The sequence below is a fragment of the Chlorocebus sabaeus genome, chromosome 1, assembly GCF_047675955.1.
Source record: "Chlorocebus sabaeus isolate Y175 chromosome 1, mChlSab1.0.hap1, whole genome shotgun sequence".
Lineage (NCBI taxonomy): Eukaryota > Metazoa > Chordata > Mammalia > Primates > Cercopithecidae > Chlorocebus > Chlorocebus sabaeus.
In genome coordinates this window covers 648179-660914 of record NC_132904.1, presented here as the reverse complement: position 1 = coordinate 660914, position 12736 = coordinate 648179, and the positions used below count along the sequence as shown (strand labels likewise).

At 64.4% G+C, this 12736-nt stretch overlaps 2 protein-coding genes across 6 annotated transcripts; both read right to left on the bottom strand.

Annotated features, from left to right (window-relative positions):
- Positions 1 to 95: 95 nt before the first annotated feature.
- Positions 96 to 5570, bottom strand: CRACR2B (calcium release activated channel regulator 2B). Of its 5 annotated transcripts, none has more exons than XM_073023324.1 (10): positions 5476 to 5570; positions 3344 to 3540; positions 3154 to 3265; positions 2570 to 2756; positions 1983 to 2129; positions 1778 to 1865; positions 1402 to 1494; positions 1060 to 1226; positions 796 to 867; positions 378 to 555 (listed from the first exon to the last, which is right to left on the bottom strand). In XM_073023324.1, the coding sequence occupies exons 2-10, from the start codon at positions 3506 to 3508 to the stop codon at positions 378 to 380; spliced, it is 1209 nt and encodes a 402-aa protein (XP_072879425.1). In that variant the 5' UTR covers positions 3509 to 3540; positions 5476 to 5570. The 5 variants fall into 5 exon arrangements, with proteins under 5 accessions (XP_007994397.3, XP_072879425.1, XP_072879344.1 ...); XM_073023243.1 differs by lacking the exon at positions 5476 to 5570 and adding an exon at positions 4822 to 4920; XM_073023300.1 differs by lacking the exon at positions 5476 to 5570 and adding an exon at positions 4668 to 4767.
- Positions 5571 to 6952: 1382 nt separating this feature from the next.
- PNPLA2 (patatin like domain 2, triacylglycerol lipase) lies at positions 6953 to 12415 on the bottom strand. Its single transcript, XM_007995471.3, has 9 exons — positions 12026 to 12415; positions 10094 to 10326; positions 9937 to 10002; positions 9339 to 9548; positions 8562 to 8622; positions 8304 to 8465; positions 8034 to 8166; positions 7733 to 7855; positions 6953 to 7646 (listed from the first exon to the last, which is right to left on the bottom strand). The coding sequence occupies exons 1-9, from the start codon at positions 12210 to 12212 to the stop codon at positions 7358 to 7360; spliced, it is 1464 nt and encodes a 487-aa protein (XP_007993662.3). The 5' UTR covers positions 12213 to 12415; the 3' UTR covers positions 6953 to 7357.
- Positions 12416 to 12736: the final 321 nt, after the last annotated feature.

The window sequence follows — 12736 nt, the reverse complement described above, 5'->3', positions numbered from 1 at the left end:
TGTGTTCACCCACACAGCATGTGTGCACAGTGCCCACCTCATGCATGTGGCACACACAGGCTGTGGCCCCCAGATGCACGGAAGGCCCAGGAGGATGCAGTGCAGTCAGTAGGTTTTATTTGATGAGGGGGATTTTCTGCTGAACTGAGTTGGGGTTGCTTGGGGACAGAGCGAAGACTGGCAGAGGGCACACGGGACCCTGACCACTCCCTGGACCCTGACCACTCCCAGGCTAGGTCCTTCATGTCTTCAGTTCTTCAGTCAGGCGATCCTGGGGCCCTCTGGGGAGAGCCACATCCTGAGTGGGCACCCCCTACCCATGACAAGCCTCCCAGAAGAGCAGCTTCTAGCTGATGCTCTGAGTCACTCGGAGCTGGTCACCGGGCACTGGGAAGGTGGCCAGAGCCACGTCTGTGGGGCCGAGCCCAGCAGCAGCAGCAGCAGCAGCAGGTGGGCCCAGGCAGGTGGGCAGTCGTCAGAGCCTTCCTGCGGCTGCCACTCGCCCGCCTGGCCTCGCAGGCGTCCCTGTCATCCCGCAGCCGTGTGTTCAGTTCCCTAGGGAAGGAGGAGTCAGACACTGAGAGGGTCTGAGGGAGCTCAAGGTTGGGGGGAGGCGGGCTCTGACTCCCCTCAGACTGAAGAGAGGTGTCTGGCTGGGACTGCAGCGTGAGGGGTGAAAGGCAGACATAAGAAAAGACTTCCAGTGGAGTAGAGTGGCAGCCAAGAATGTTGGGGAGCTTGGAGCCCCCAAGCTCTGCTGAGCCCCTTCCCTCTCAGGCCTGAGCCTGACTGTACCTGAGCAGCTCCAGTTGCCGTAGCAGGCTGTCTTTCTCTTTCTGCATGTTCCTGGAGACGGCGACCACCTCTCTGTGGGTGGGAGGGGGTGATCCGGCTGCAGGAAGGCTCCTTGGGGAGCCCCAGGACCCCCTAGAAGACCCTCCCTCCCACTGGGCGGGCCTGGGACTTGAGATGGGGATGAAAGTGGCCCAGAGCTGAGCGCCTGTCGGCCCCGCCCGCAGGACACGTACCGGGGCCCGCCCCAGCCCCATCCCCCGGCACCGTTGGGTTTGCTCCTGGCGGCCTCGCGCTTCGCTCTCCAGCCTGCGGATCTGCTCCTGCGCCCCTTCCAGCTGCGTTCGCAGCGCCTCGTGCGCCCGCCACAGCTGGGAGTTCTGGGCCTGCGCCTCCAGGTGCTCCGCAGCCCGGGCCTGCAGCTGCTGTTCTAACTGGAGGGTGGAAGGGTGGAAGGATGGAAGGATGGAGACCGGCAAGGAACGCCCCCTCTTCCCCGGGGTGCTGCGCGGGCCCCAGGCTCCAGACAACCCGGGGACTGGGGACGCTGAGGCATAGGGGGAGAGTGCACGGGTGACCCTAGGGACGGGGCAGGGGCCAGGTGCTCACCTCCCGCTGCCGCAGGCCCGCGCGTTCCAGGTCCTGCTCGCGGCTCTGCAGCTCCAGCTCCAGGCGGCTTCTCTGCTCCCCGCGGGCAAAGTTCTGGGACGCAGGGAGGACCACTGAGCCCCCGCTGGCCGCCCGGCCATGCAAAAGAGGTACACGGAGGGCCAGGGGCGGGGAGTGGGCCAGGGCGAGGCGGGGTGGGGTGGAGAAAACCAGGCGGGCGTGATGGGTGAGGCCCAGCGGGGTCTCATCGGGCTGAGGGCAGCCTGGACCCGCGGAGGTGGGGCCGTCGGGGAGGGATTAATTCGGAGAAGGCGGAGCCAGGAAGGCCAGCGCGGTGGGATTGGGCCTGGCGGGAGGGGCGGGGCCCGAGACCCACCTGACTCGGCTGGCGCCGGCTCTGCTCGCGAAGCTGCTCGGTCTCCTCGTACAGAGCGCGCACCTCCCTCTCGTGCTCGCTCTCGCGCCTTCGGGGGACCAGGCGACCCCGGATGAGAACTTGCCAGTGCTACAGCCCCCCGGCACCACCTCTGCTGCTACCCTGAGGCCCTCCACTGGCTCCCAGACCCCACCCTGGCCCTCACCTCCGCAGCGCCTGCTCCAGGCCGTCGCGCTCCCGGGCCGCCTCCTCCAGGCAGGCTGACGCGCGTATCAGAACATCCTCGAAAGAGCTCAGCAACTCGGGGCGCTCGCGCTGCAGCCGGGCCCAGAGCGTCCTCACAGCCCGCTGCCTGGAGGGCGGGCGGGAACTGAGGCTGGAGCTGGCAGAGGCGGGGAGCAGGCTCCCCTCCGCCAACGGCAAACCCTTGGGAGACTCCTTCGTCTCTGGGCAGGACAGGAGCACTTGCAGCGTGCAGGGCATCCCTCCCGTGAGCGCTTTCGCCCCTGCCCGGCGTGCGTGGTCAGTGTGCGTATCCCGGGCAGTGCCAGTATGTGGCCCCGCGCCCGGCGCTGCCCCTCCTCCCTGCAGCCCTGGCTGCTGCCTCATGAAATGCAAATTCTGCGGGAAATCACGCCAGGTCCCTCCCAAGGAGTCGCAGCTGACGCTAGGCTAGGCCTGACCCGCCCTAGAGACCCTGTGCAGGACCAGCACTCGGGTGACAAGGGCAGACAGCATGCAGGCAGAGAAACAGCAGAGGGGGCAGTGGGAGCGGGGCCAGCGCCAACTCACTCGCCCAGGACCGGGGCCACCCCCAGTTGCTCCAACACAGTGTGGAATCGCTCCTCCTCTTCCTCCTCCTCATCCAGAGAGGCCCCCGTGCCCTGCACGTCGAGCCAGCCCCAGCCCGACTCAAAGGTCTCCTCGGGAGTCCTGCGGGGGTTCGCTCCCTGGGCCGACTCCACCCCCACAAACATCCCTGCGGGCATGGAGCGAGTGATTACCACTGCTGTGGGTCGCCACCCTGGCTCTGTCCCCGTTCACCCTCCCAACAAGTATCCTGCCCTCTCTCAGGGCCCAGTTTCCTGTTTTTCTTCCTTATTCTGGTCCTGTTGGCCTGGGAACAAGAGGTGACAGGCCGGCTCCCAGCCCCACCGGAGCTTAGCACAGGAGAGGAGGTGAGGGGCAGGAAGGTCAGCTCCACACACTGGACAGCAGCTGGGAGCCCCCAAGCGCCAGTGCGTGCAGATACCAGCATAGGCCCCGGAGGGAGGAGGAGGAGAGGCACAGGCAGCCCTCGGGGCGCCACAGGTGCCAGGCCTCCTGATCAGGCCTCCAGCTCTAGGCAGTAGGAGATAGGCAGGCCTCAGGCTCACCCAGGCCCAGGCAGAACTCCCGGGCAGTGAGAAAGCCAGTGTGAGCCTGGTCCAGACTTTCAAACACGGCCTCCAGCTGCTCTGGTGTGAGGGGCAGGTCGCTCTGGAGTCCCTGGTCAGGGAAGGAGAGCAGAGATGAGCTGCTGAGGTCAACCAGGGCCGAAGCAGTCTCTTGGGGCAAGGGACTCACCTGGAGGTCGTGCCTGGTGATGAAACCCTTGGCCTCCTTGTCACACAGCAGAAACAGCTCCTGGGCCTGCTCCAGCATTGCAGCCTGTGGCCCTGCAGAGCCCCCCTCAAGTTCCCCCTCCTTCTCCTGGGCCTCATCAGCCCCAGGCTTTCCAGGACTGGCCATGGGAGCAGGGGACCTCAGTTGGCCTTCAGGTGCTGTGAAGCCAAGGGAGGGTCAGAAGAAATTCAGGAGGGGAGCAGATGGGGTGCAAATATGTCTGACGGCTCAGCTGAGGGCCCTCCCTGCAGCAGGTGGGAAGGTGGGCGGAAGGCAAGGTGAGGCCAGGGGGGTGGGGTGGAAAATGCTGCAGGGTTGGGGCGTCACTGGAGTGGGTGATGCAGGCTCAGGACCTGTGAGTACTGCCCCAATGGGTCTGGCATCTCAGGAGGTTGGAACCCAGGGAGAGGCTACAGCCCTAGGAGGGGCTGCTGACTTTGGGAGAGGGGGAGCTGGAGGTGAGGGCAATCTCAGGGGCCAGTGGAGAAGACCTGGTGATAAGGAAGGTGGGATCCTGAAAGCTGAGAGGAGCTGGCTGCAGGTCAGTGAGGGAGGAGCCCGTCACGCTCTGCAGCTGGAGGTCTGATCCCAAGTGAGGGCTCAACCAGTCCTGACCAAGTCCTTAGCCCCTGGCCTGGGCCTGTGTGGCCCTGCCTCATGACAGCTGGCAGGCAGGGCAAACTTCTCCCTTCTGCCCACCGGCCCCTCCCTCCCCACAACTAAGCCGACAGACTGCAGGGGCAAGGTCCCAGCCTGCGGAGCCCTGCGCCTCTGAGGCTCCACTCAGAAACACTCAGATTCAAGACCTAACACCCCTGCCCCCCAACACTAAGGCCCTTCCCTGTCCCAGAACTCCCTGGGGCCTCCCATCCCACCTCCTTGCAGGGACACCCCTCCCCCTAACCAGAGCCACCTGTCCTTCACACAGTGTCCTAATCCCGGATTTCCCAAAGCTGCTCCCCAGCAAAACCTGCCTTCCTCAACCAGGGAGCTGTGATCCTCTCCCCTCACTCCCCGCCCAGGGTCCTTCCAGGTTCCTTAGCCCAGGCGACCTTCAAAGAGGGCAAGTCTGGGCAGGTGAGAGAAGGGGACACAAGAGGCCAGGGCCATTGCCTCCAAGCCACGTTGTCGCCTCTCCCTCCGGCTTGCCGGCTAGACCGGAGGTCCACCCTAGCCGGAAGCCGCGTGGCGGCAGGGCCCCAGGGAGCTGGGAGGATGGGCTGGCTGGGTGGGGCGGCCAACCGCCTGCGCTCCCCGAAACTCTGGGGTACAAGCCCGCCCTTACCCCTGCCGCCGCGCGCCCCGAGGGTATAACTCGAGTTCCCGACCGAGACGCTCAGGTTTGGCGCGGGCCACGGCGGCCCCGAGGGGGTGCCGGCGGCGGGTGCAGGGCGGGCGGCGGTGGAGGGGCCTCAGCGGCGGGACCAGCGGTCGCCTACCTGCGAACTGCGCCGCCGCACCTGCCGCGCGCCCGGGGCCGCTCCTCCCGGAAACGCTGGGCGCGCCCCGCCCCAGCTGGGACCCGGACGGGGCGCCGGGGGCACCGGGCCCGGAGCGACCCCTGCCGCCTCCCAGGCACCGAGACCCCTGCTTGGGCCGGCCCCGGGAGGAGCCGCTCTGCGCCGCTGTGGCCTGTCCCCGCCTCTCTGCGCTGCCCCGGCTGCCCGACCCGTGGAGGCTCGAGCGAGCAGTGGAGCAACGATGTGTCCCAGAGACCCAGGGACCCCCCAGAGCAGGGACAAGGCAGCGGGGGGCGGGCGCAGACACCAGCGTCTGGGAGGGGCCGCTCCTGTCCGTGGGGAGCCTGACTTAAGGCACCAAAAAGTGTGTGTAGGAAAAGGCCGGGCAGGAAACAGACCAAATACTTTCACCGGTTATCTCTAGGGGTGGGGAGCCTTTACTTTCTTCTCGATACTTTCCCAGTTTTTAAACAATAAACATGTAGGCCAGGCGCCTGTAATCCCAGCACTTTGGGAAGCCGAGGCAGGGGGCGGATCACCTGAGGTCAGGAGTTCGAGACCAGCCTGTCCAACATGGCGAAACCCCATCTCTACTAAAAATACAAAAAATTAGCCAGGTGTAGTGGCGAGCACCTGTAATCCCAGCTACTCCGGAGGCTGAGCCAGGAGAGTCACTTGAACTCAGGAGGCAGAGGTTGCAGTGAGCAGAGATTGTGCCATTGTACTCCAGCCTGGGCGACAAGAACGAAACTCCATCTCAAAACAAAACAATGAACATGTAATGCTAGAAAATGTTTAACTTAGCAGTATTCAGTGTACACGTACGGGTGAACGAACTGGGGACACAGGGAGGTCCCACCTCCACAGCCCCTCCTGGCTCTCCTTCTGGGGCCCAGCCCTGACTGGGGCTCCCCTTGGGGGAGGACTGGAAGGAGGAGCTGCCTGAGGCCAGAATGAAACCCTCCCGTGTGGGGAGAAAATTCCACCCAAGACCGAGGAGCCCTCCCCAGCCCGTCTGGCCCCCGCACCCACCTGAAGGGCTGGAATCACTCTCCTGCCCAGCAACCCTGGAGGGGTGCAAGGCCTCTGCTTCTCAAGGAAGGGGCCTGGGATCCAGCCTGCGACCCAGCTGAACCACAAAAGGCTGGGCTTATAGGACAGGACCTTGAAACCAAGGAGGGGGGTGGCCTCTGGCACAGGCGCACCAGGGACCTGCCTGGCCGGCTCGCCCAGTCCCAGATCCCAGAACCAACCGTTATTGTTGGCAGGGGGCTGCCACCACAGCCGCCCCACGCCTTCTGGGAGGAGCAGGTGGGAACTGACTCTGACAGGGCTAAGAGCTCTGGACAGCCAGTCAGGCCTAGGGCTCCACTCCAGCACCCTCAGGCCATGGGGACCTTTTGGTTACCAAGGAGGACTGGCCTTCTTCCCTCATGGCCTCCCCACCATGCAGAGGATGCTGTCAGGAAACCACTTCCTCAGCACAAGGCTGAGTCCCCTTCAGCTAGGACCTCACCTGCCTCCATATCCCAGCCCCAACCTGTGTACTGGCTGGGCACAGGAACAAGAAGGTATGTGCACCAGGCCAGAGACGCTTGTGAGGGTGGGGGACAGAGAACTTTGGGCCAAACGCCCAAGTGGAGCAAGCACCAGGCTTCCCAGGTCCCCTGAGCTCAGTTTCAGGAACCTCAGCCCCCACAGCTGTCCAAGCCTGAAAGCAGCCACACCCCCGCTGTGTGTGGGGAGGGGCAGGTGACACCTTTTGTAAACATTTTGGTTTTTATTTACCAAGGATCTCGGTCCCAAATATTTCCATTGGCCTTCAGAAGGCTGTGGCCAAGGGTCAGCCAGGAGGCCGAGGGCAAGTTGGGGGGCATGTGGATGGGTCCTAGACAGGGGGGTGGGCAGGAATGCAGCAGGCTCACATGTGCCTGTAGCGGGGGGTTCCTAGGCCAACCTGGCAGGTTCCAAATGCCAGGCCCAGGAGTGCGATGCTGGGAGACCCGGCCTGCAGCTGTGGAGACGCTAGTCAGCCGAGGCAGGGCCAGACCCTGGCCACCAGGCTCTGCAAGCAAGCGGGCAGTCACATACACGCGAAGTGGGCAGAGGCTGGGCTGCAGCATTTATTACATGTGCTTTCGCGAAAATAAATAATTCTTCACACACATTTTTCAGCAGGACATGAAAAATGGGGCGGGAAGGGAAGCTGCAAAGTTCTCGGGGGTAAGGGGGTTGGGGAGGTGCTCAGGCAGCACAGGGGAAGGAAGATTAAGGCACAGGTGCGCGGGGCCTCAGCGGCCCAGGGGAGAGATGTGGAAACCTCCCCACTCAGTGCAGCTGGTGAGTAGCTGGCGAGGGGCCCACGGTAAAGGCCCCTCTTGGCAGCTGTGACTCCCCCCATCTCCTCACTCTGCAGTGGTAAAGCAGGCATCTCAGGCAGGATCCCTGGAGAGGGTTGGGGTCTCAGGCAGCCTCAGGGCCCCGATCACAGGCCAGGCCGCGAGAGCAGCAGCGCTCAGCAAGGGGGCAGGCCCAGCGGGTGCTGCGGGGACGCGAGGTCAGCTGGGTCGGTGGGGGCGGGGTCGGCGGACACGCGCATGCGCAGGGCTTCGGGCGGGAAGGCCACGTTGGTGCAGAAGAGGCCGAGCAGCAGCTGGCGCTGGCACTCCTCCCACTTGGCCAGCGCGTCCCCCAGCGACAGGTTGTTGCGCATCCAGCCGGGCAGTGCCTCGCTGTAGGTGGCGCAGGACAGCGGCACGGAGGGCAACGACTGGACGCGGCGCAGCTCCACCTGCTCCGGCAGCCTGCGGGGCAGGGACATGGTAGGGAAGGCTTCAGCTCCCGGCACTAGCACCACGGGCCCCGGGTGGACACGCGGTCGGCGGCTCACCTGGAGGACAGGTGCCTGCCCAGCTTCCTCTTGGCGCGCATCACCAGGTACTGGCAGATGCTGCCCGTCTGCTCCTTCATCCACCGGATGTCTTCGGGAACGTCGGGCAGCCACTCCAGCAAGCTGGGGACAGGGCAAGCAGCGCGTTCAGGGGCTCGCATGCCCACCCGCCGGGCCCTGTCTGTGCCCTGACTCAGTACTGCCCACCCCACCCCACCCCACCTTCCCTGGTGACCATCACTCGTGGATGATCCCAAAGTCCGTCCCCAGGGCTCCTCTCCCGACCCCCCGGCCCCCACACCGGATGGTGAAGGACAGAGCGCTCTCCAGCGGCAGCGTGTAGGGCACCATCATTGCAGTGGCCAGACGCACGGGCAGCATGTTGGAGAGGGTGGTCAGCAGGTCTGTGGGCTCCATGCAGGCCTCCAGCAGGGCTGCAGGTAGAAGGGAGGTCAGCGGCCAGTGGAGGCAGAGGAGCCCAGGACCCTCTAGATTTCCCTCCCGGGCTCACCGTCGTCTCTCTCTTCCCCTCTTGCCTCCCCTCCTCCCCTCCAGTCCCTGAGGTGCGCACCCTCATTGAGTCGGATGGGCAGGTGCTCCAGGATGTGATCTTCCCCGGGTGGCTGTGAGTGGTCCTCCACTTGGGCACTCTCCATGGCCTCATCCTCGTCCTCTGGGCCGTGGGGGTGGGCAGGGGGCAACGCCAGCAAGGGTTTGGGCCGGTTCAGGAGGCCTGGGGTGGGGGCAAGAAGGAATTCCCAGTTCATCAGGCCCGCAGGGTGCAGCAGAGCCGAGCCCACCCCGCCCTGTCCCACCCGGGTCCACGCACCATTCCGCTGCAGGAAGCGCAGGCCGTCCCGGTAGCCCTGCTTGCACATCTCTCGCAGCACCTGCGGTAAGGAGGGTTAAACGGAGTGGAGGGAGCCAGGGATGTCTGTTCTGCCCCTGCAGTCCCTGGTGCCCCTGAGAGCCACCTGCCTTCACCACCTGCAGCCCCCAACCCCAAAACCTATCCTAGACCCATCTCTACTAAAAATATAAAAAATTAGCCGGGCATGGTGGCGGGTGCCTGTAGTCCCAGGTACTCGGGAGGCTGAGGAAGGAGAATGGCGTGAACCTGGGAGGCTGAGCTTGCAGTGAGCCGAGATCGCACCACTGCACTCCAGCCTGGATGACAATATGAGACTCCGTCTCAAAAAAAAAAAAAAAAAAAAAAAAAAAAAGTGGTTTAAGACCAGCCAGGCATGGTGGCAGGCGCCTATAATCCCAGCTACTTGGGAGGCTGAAGCAGAATAGCTTGAACCCAGGAGGCAGAAGTTGTAGTGAGCTGAGATCGCATTACTGCACTCCAGCCTTGGCAACAGAGCGAGACTCCATCTCAAAAAAAAAAAAAAAAAAAAAGAGAGAGAGGCTGGACGGGGAGCCTGGACAGAGGGTGGATAGGCCATCTGCCCCTAGAGAGGCTGCGCACTTTCCCGCAGCCCTCAGAAGAGGCTGTACAGACCCCACCCTACCCTGGGCACTCAGAAGTCAAAGGAGCAGTGTTCTCCCTTGGTGCTCAGTGAGGAGTGGCTGGGAAGGCCACAGTCCCCGGAGCAGAGCTCACCAGGGGCTCAGGCGGGAAGAGAGCCTTGGAGAGGCGGTAGAGGTTGCGAAGGTTGAACTGGATGCTGGTGTTGGTGACTCGCAGCTCGTGGATGTTGGTGGAGCTGTCCTGTGGACAGATGTCACTCTCGCCCGAGAAAGGGGACACTGTGATGGTGTTCTTAAGCTCATAGAGTGGCAGGTTGTCCGAAATGCCACCATCCACATAGCGCTTCCATGGGACACACAGACAGGACTGTACGTGAGGGCCTGCGGCTGCACTGGCCAGCTCCACCCCGCCACCGCCACCCCACCCGGCCACCAAGGGCCCCATTCAGTGGCTATTTCATTTGGGCATTTTACCCACTGGGCATTGACTGTGGGCCAGCTTGGGCACTGAGCAGATGGCAGATGGGGGAGGGCAGGGACAGAGGAAGGGATGGCGGGGGGCAGGGCAGGAAGCGTGCGTCGCCATGGCTGCTTCTTGAGTAACACAGGGGAAGTGGGGTAACAGGCGGTGGCAGGACAAGGGCCTGAAGGATGGCTCTCGGCGGCCTCCCCCTCTGTCCCTCATCCCACGGCCCACCTCATGGAAGGTGCCCAGGGCTAGGGATACTCACCACCCCCTGGAGGGAGGGAGGGATGAGCCCACAGTACACGGGGATGAAACCGCTGCAGACATTGGCCTTTAGGACAGGGACAGAGTGGGAGAGAGTGAGCAGGGTCCTTGAGGTTCACACCGCGCCCACCCCCAAGCATGGCTCCACCAGGCCCCACCTGGATGAGCTCGTCCTTGGAGTTGAAGTGGGATATAATGACATTCTCGCCGTCTGACACGCGGGTCAGGGAGATGCCCAGGCGCCCACTGGCATGCTCATGGCTATCAGCAGGCAGAACCTTCAGCAGGAAACTTCGGATGATCTTTACCAGGTTGAAGGAGGGGTGCAGGGGGCCCAGGAACCGCTTCCGGGCCTCTTTAGATACCTCAATGAACTTGGCACCAGCCTCACCTGGGGCACAGGGCCAAGGTTAGGGGCCCGTGCTCCTGGGCTTTGCAACCCACCTTCCTTCATAGCCCCATGTCCAGGGTTCCATGGCATACAGACCCTGGAGGAGGCCCAGTGCATGTGGGACCTGGCTTATAGTTGGGACTTTGGCCACCTTCCCTGAGATGGCAGACAGCTGAGGCTGGCCAGCTGAGACCAGGACCTGCCCTCTGCCTGGTATTTCCCAACTGTCTGTCCCCATGAGTCACTGGGCCTGGTGTGGCATCTAGCCCAGGAGTGGGGACAAGGCAGAGACTCAACTCTGACCAGCCTTAGCCTTCACCCACTTGGCCAGATTCAGCAGTGGGGGGATGGGGCAGACCCACAAAGCCCAGCCCGGCACACAGGTCACAGTTCACAGGCCCGGGCTGGAAGTAGTCAGGACCCAGTTCCTAAGAAGGCACACCTGTGTCCCACTGCAGCCAAGAGGAAGCACCCCAAACACTCCTTTTGGGCCCAAGGGTGCTGGCCAGCTTGGGGCTAGTCCCTGGAAGTGGTCTGGAGCGTTGTGGGAAGAGCTGAGGTCCAAGCCCCTCCTCCAGTGCATCACTCTTGTCAGGACTGGGGCAGTGTGGAGTCAGGAGCTCCTCAGACAGCACCTGCTGCACTATGGGCTCCAGCTGTGCAAGACCACCCGTGAGAAGGAGTCTTGTTGGGAGCAGGGTGGGGAAGCTATAGGAGAAGTGTCCTTGGCTGGGGCAGCAGGGACCTTGATGTGTCCTGAAGCCAGGGGGCCGACTGAGGCGCTTGTCTGAAGGCCTCCAATAACAGCTCTAGTTATTGGGACCTGGGGGGTTCACTTCTGTGGTCCAGCCCCCTCCCTCCCAGGACAAAGTTCAGAGGAAGAGGGCAGGGGTGAACCCCGGACAAGCTCCTGCTGAGCAGGGTGCCTGTCATTTCGTGTGTCCTCACAGGCTAGGAGCTGGGCAGCAGTTCCCAGGACTCCTGAAGTTATGTGCTGTAAATGCTGCTCCTTCATGGCAGCCGATAGTGCGAGCCGAGGCCAGCCCAGCACACAGAGACCCATCCACTCCTGACCACAGGCACCAGAGCCCAGAAGCACCCTCACCATGAAGTGTGCAAACGCGGTGGGCCTCAGCGGGGAGCCAGGCCACAGGGCACCGTGTGCAAGGAGAGGGCAGAAGAGCCCCTTCGCGCCCAGCCCTGACCTCAGCGGGGCTCCTCCTCCGGGCCCTTGGAAAGGACCAGGTCACGGTTCCCAGACGCCTCTCAGAGGCCACCCCCATGCCAGGCCCCCTGATAGCAGCTTGGAATTGCAGAGGCCCAGGACACTGTGACCGACCGCTGGCACCGGGTGTAATATCCAGGGCCACGGGGTGACTTAGGTCCCTCCTTGGATTCTCACGGTCCCGCCCACGAGTTACTTTCTCTGTCCAATTAAGCAGCTTCTGCTGCACCTGCCCGTCCCCCAACCTTCGCGCCCGAGAGGCGGGCCCCGGGCACCCTCGGAGCAAAACAAACCAGGCCCCGCCCCCGGGCCAGCGACCCGGATTGGATCCTCGCCGGGTTCCCCAGGCGCGGACAGGAGCCCTCCCCACGGTACCCACCGGCTCGCCGCGGGGCCCCTCTGCTCACCGAGACCATCCCCCGACCCCGCGCGGCCTTCCCGCCAGCCCCGCCTGCCGCCCCCGGCCCCGCTCACCCAGGCAGACCCCGGTGACCAGAGCCGTGGCCGTGAGCGCCCCGGCCGAGGCGCCATAGATGTGCGTGGCGTTGGCCACCAGGAAGGGCGCGTGCTCGCGGAGGCAGGAGGCCACGCCGACGTAGTAGACGCCGAGGAAGCCGCAGCCCGCGAACGAGATGTTCCACGTCTTCTCCCGGGGAAACATCGCGGCGGCGGCCGCCGGGCTCCGGGCTCCGCGGGCGGCCGGGCCTCTCTGCGCCGCTTGCTCGCCGCTCGCTCGCTGGAGCAGGGAGCCGGGGGCCGGGAGCCGGGAGCCGGGAGCCGGGAGCCGGGAGCCAGGGGCCGGGTGGGTCCAGCTGCGGCTCTAGCTCGGGTCCCGGCTGGCGGAGGCAAAGAAGCTACGCGAGCGGCGCGGAGCTGGCGCTTTTAAGTGTGAACTCACGGCGGGGGCGGGGCCGGCACACGAAGACCAATCGGGGCGCGCGGGGAACGGCCGTGCCTTCGGGCCCCGCCCCCGTCCCTGACCCGCCCCCCGCGCTGGAGCCCCGCCCTCCGCTGCCACCCAGCGAAGCCTTCTGCCCTCCCTCCGCCCCTGCTGGGCACGGCTGGGGGCACGCGCCTACGGGAGCGGGGTGGGCCGGGCGCAGGCCCCCAAGCCTGGGGACTGGAAGCCTCACACAGACCTGGGTACCCGCGAGAGGGGGCTCTGGTTTCAGGGCAGCCGCCGCC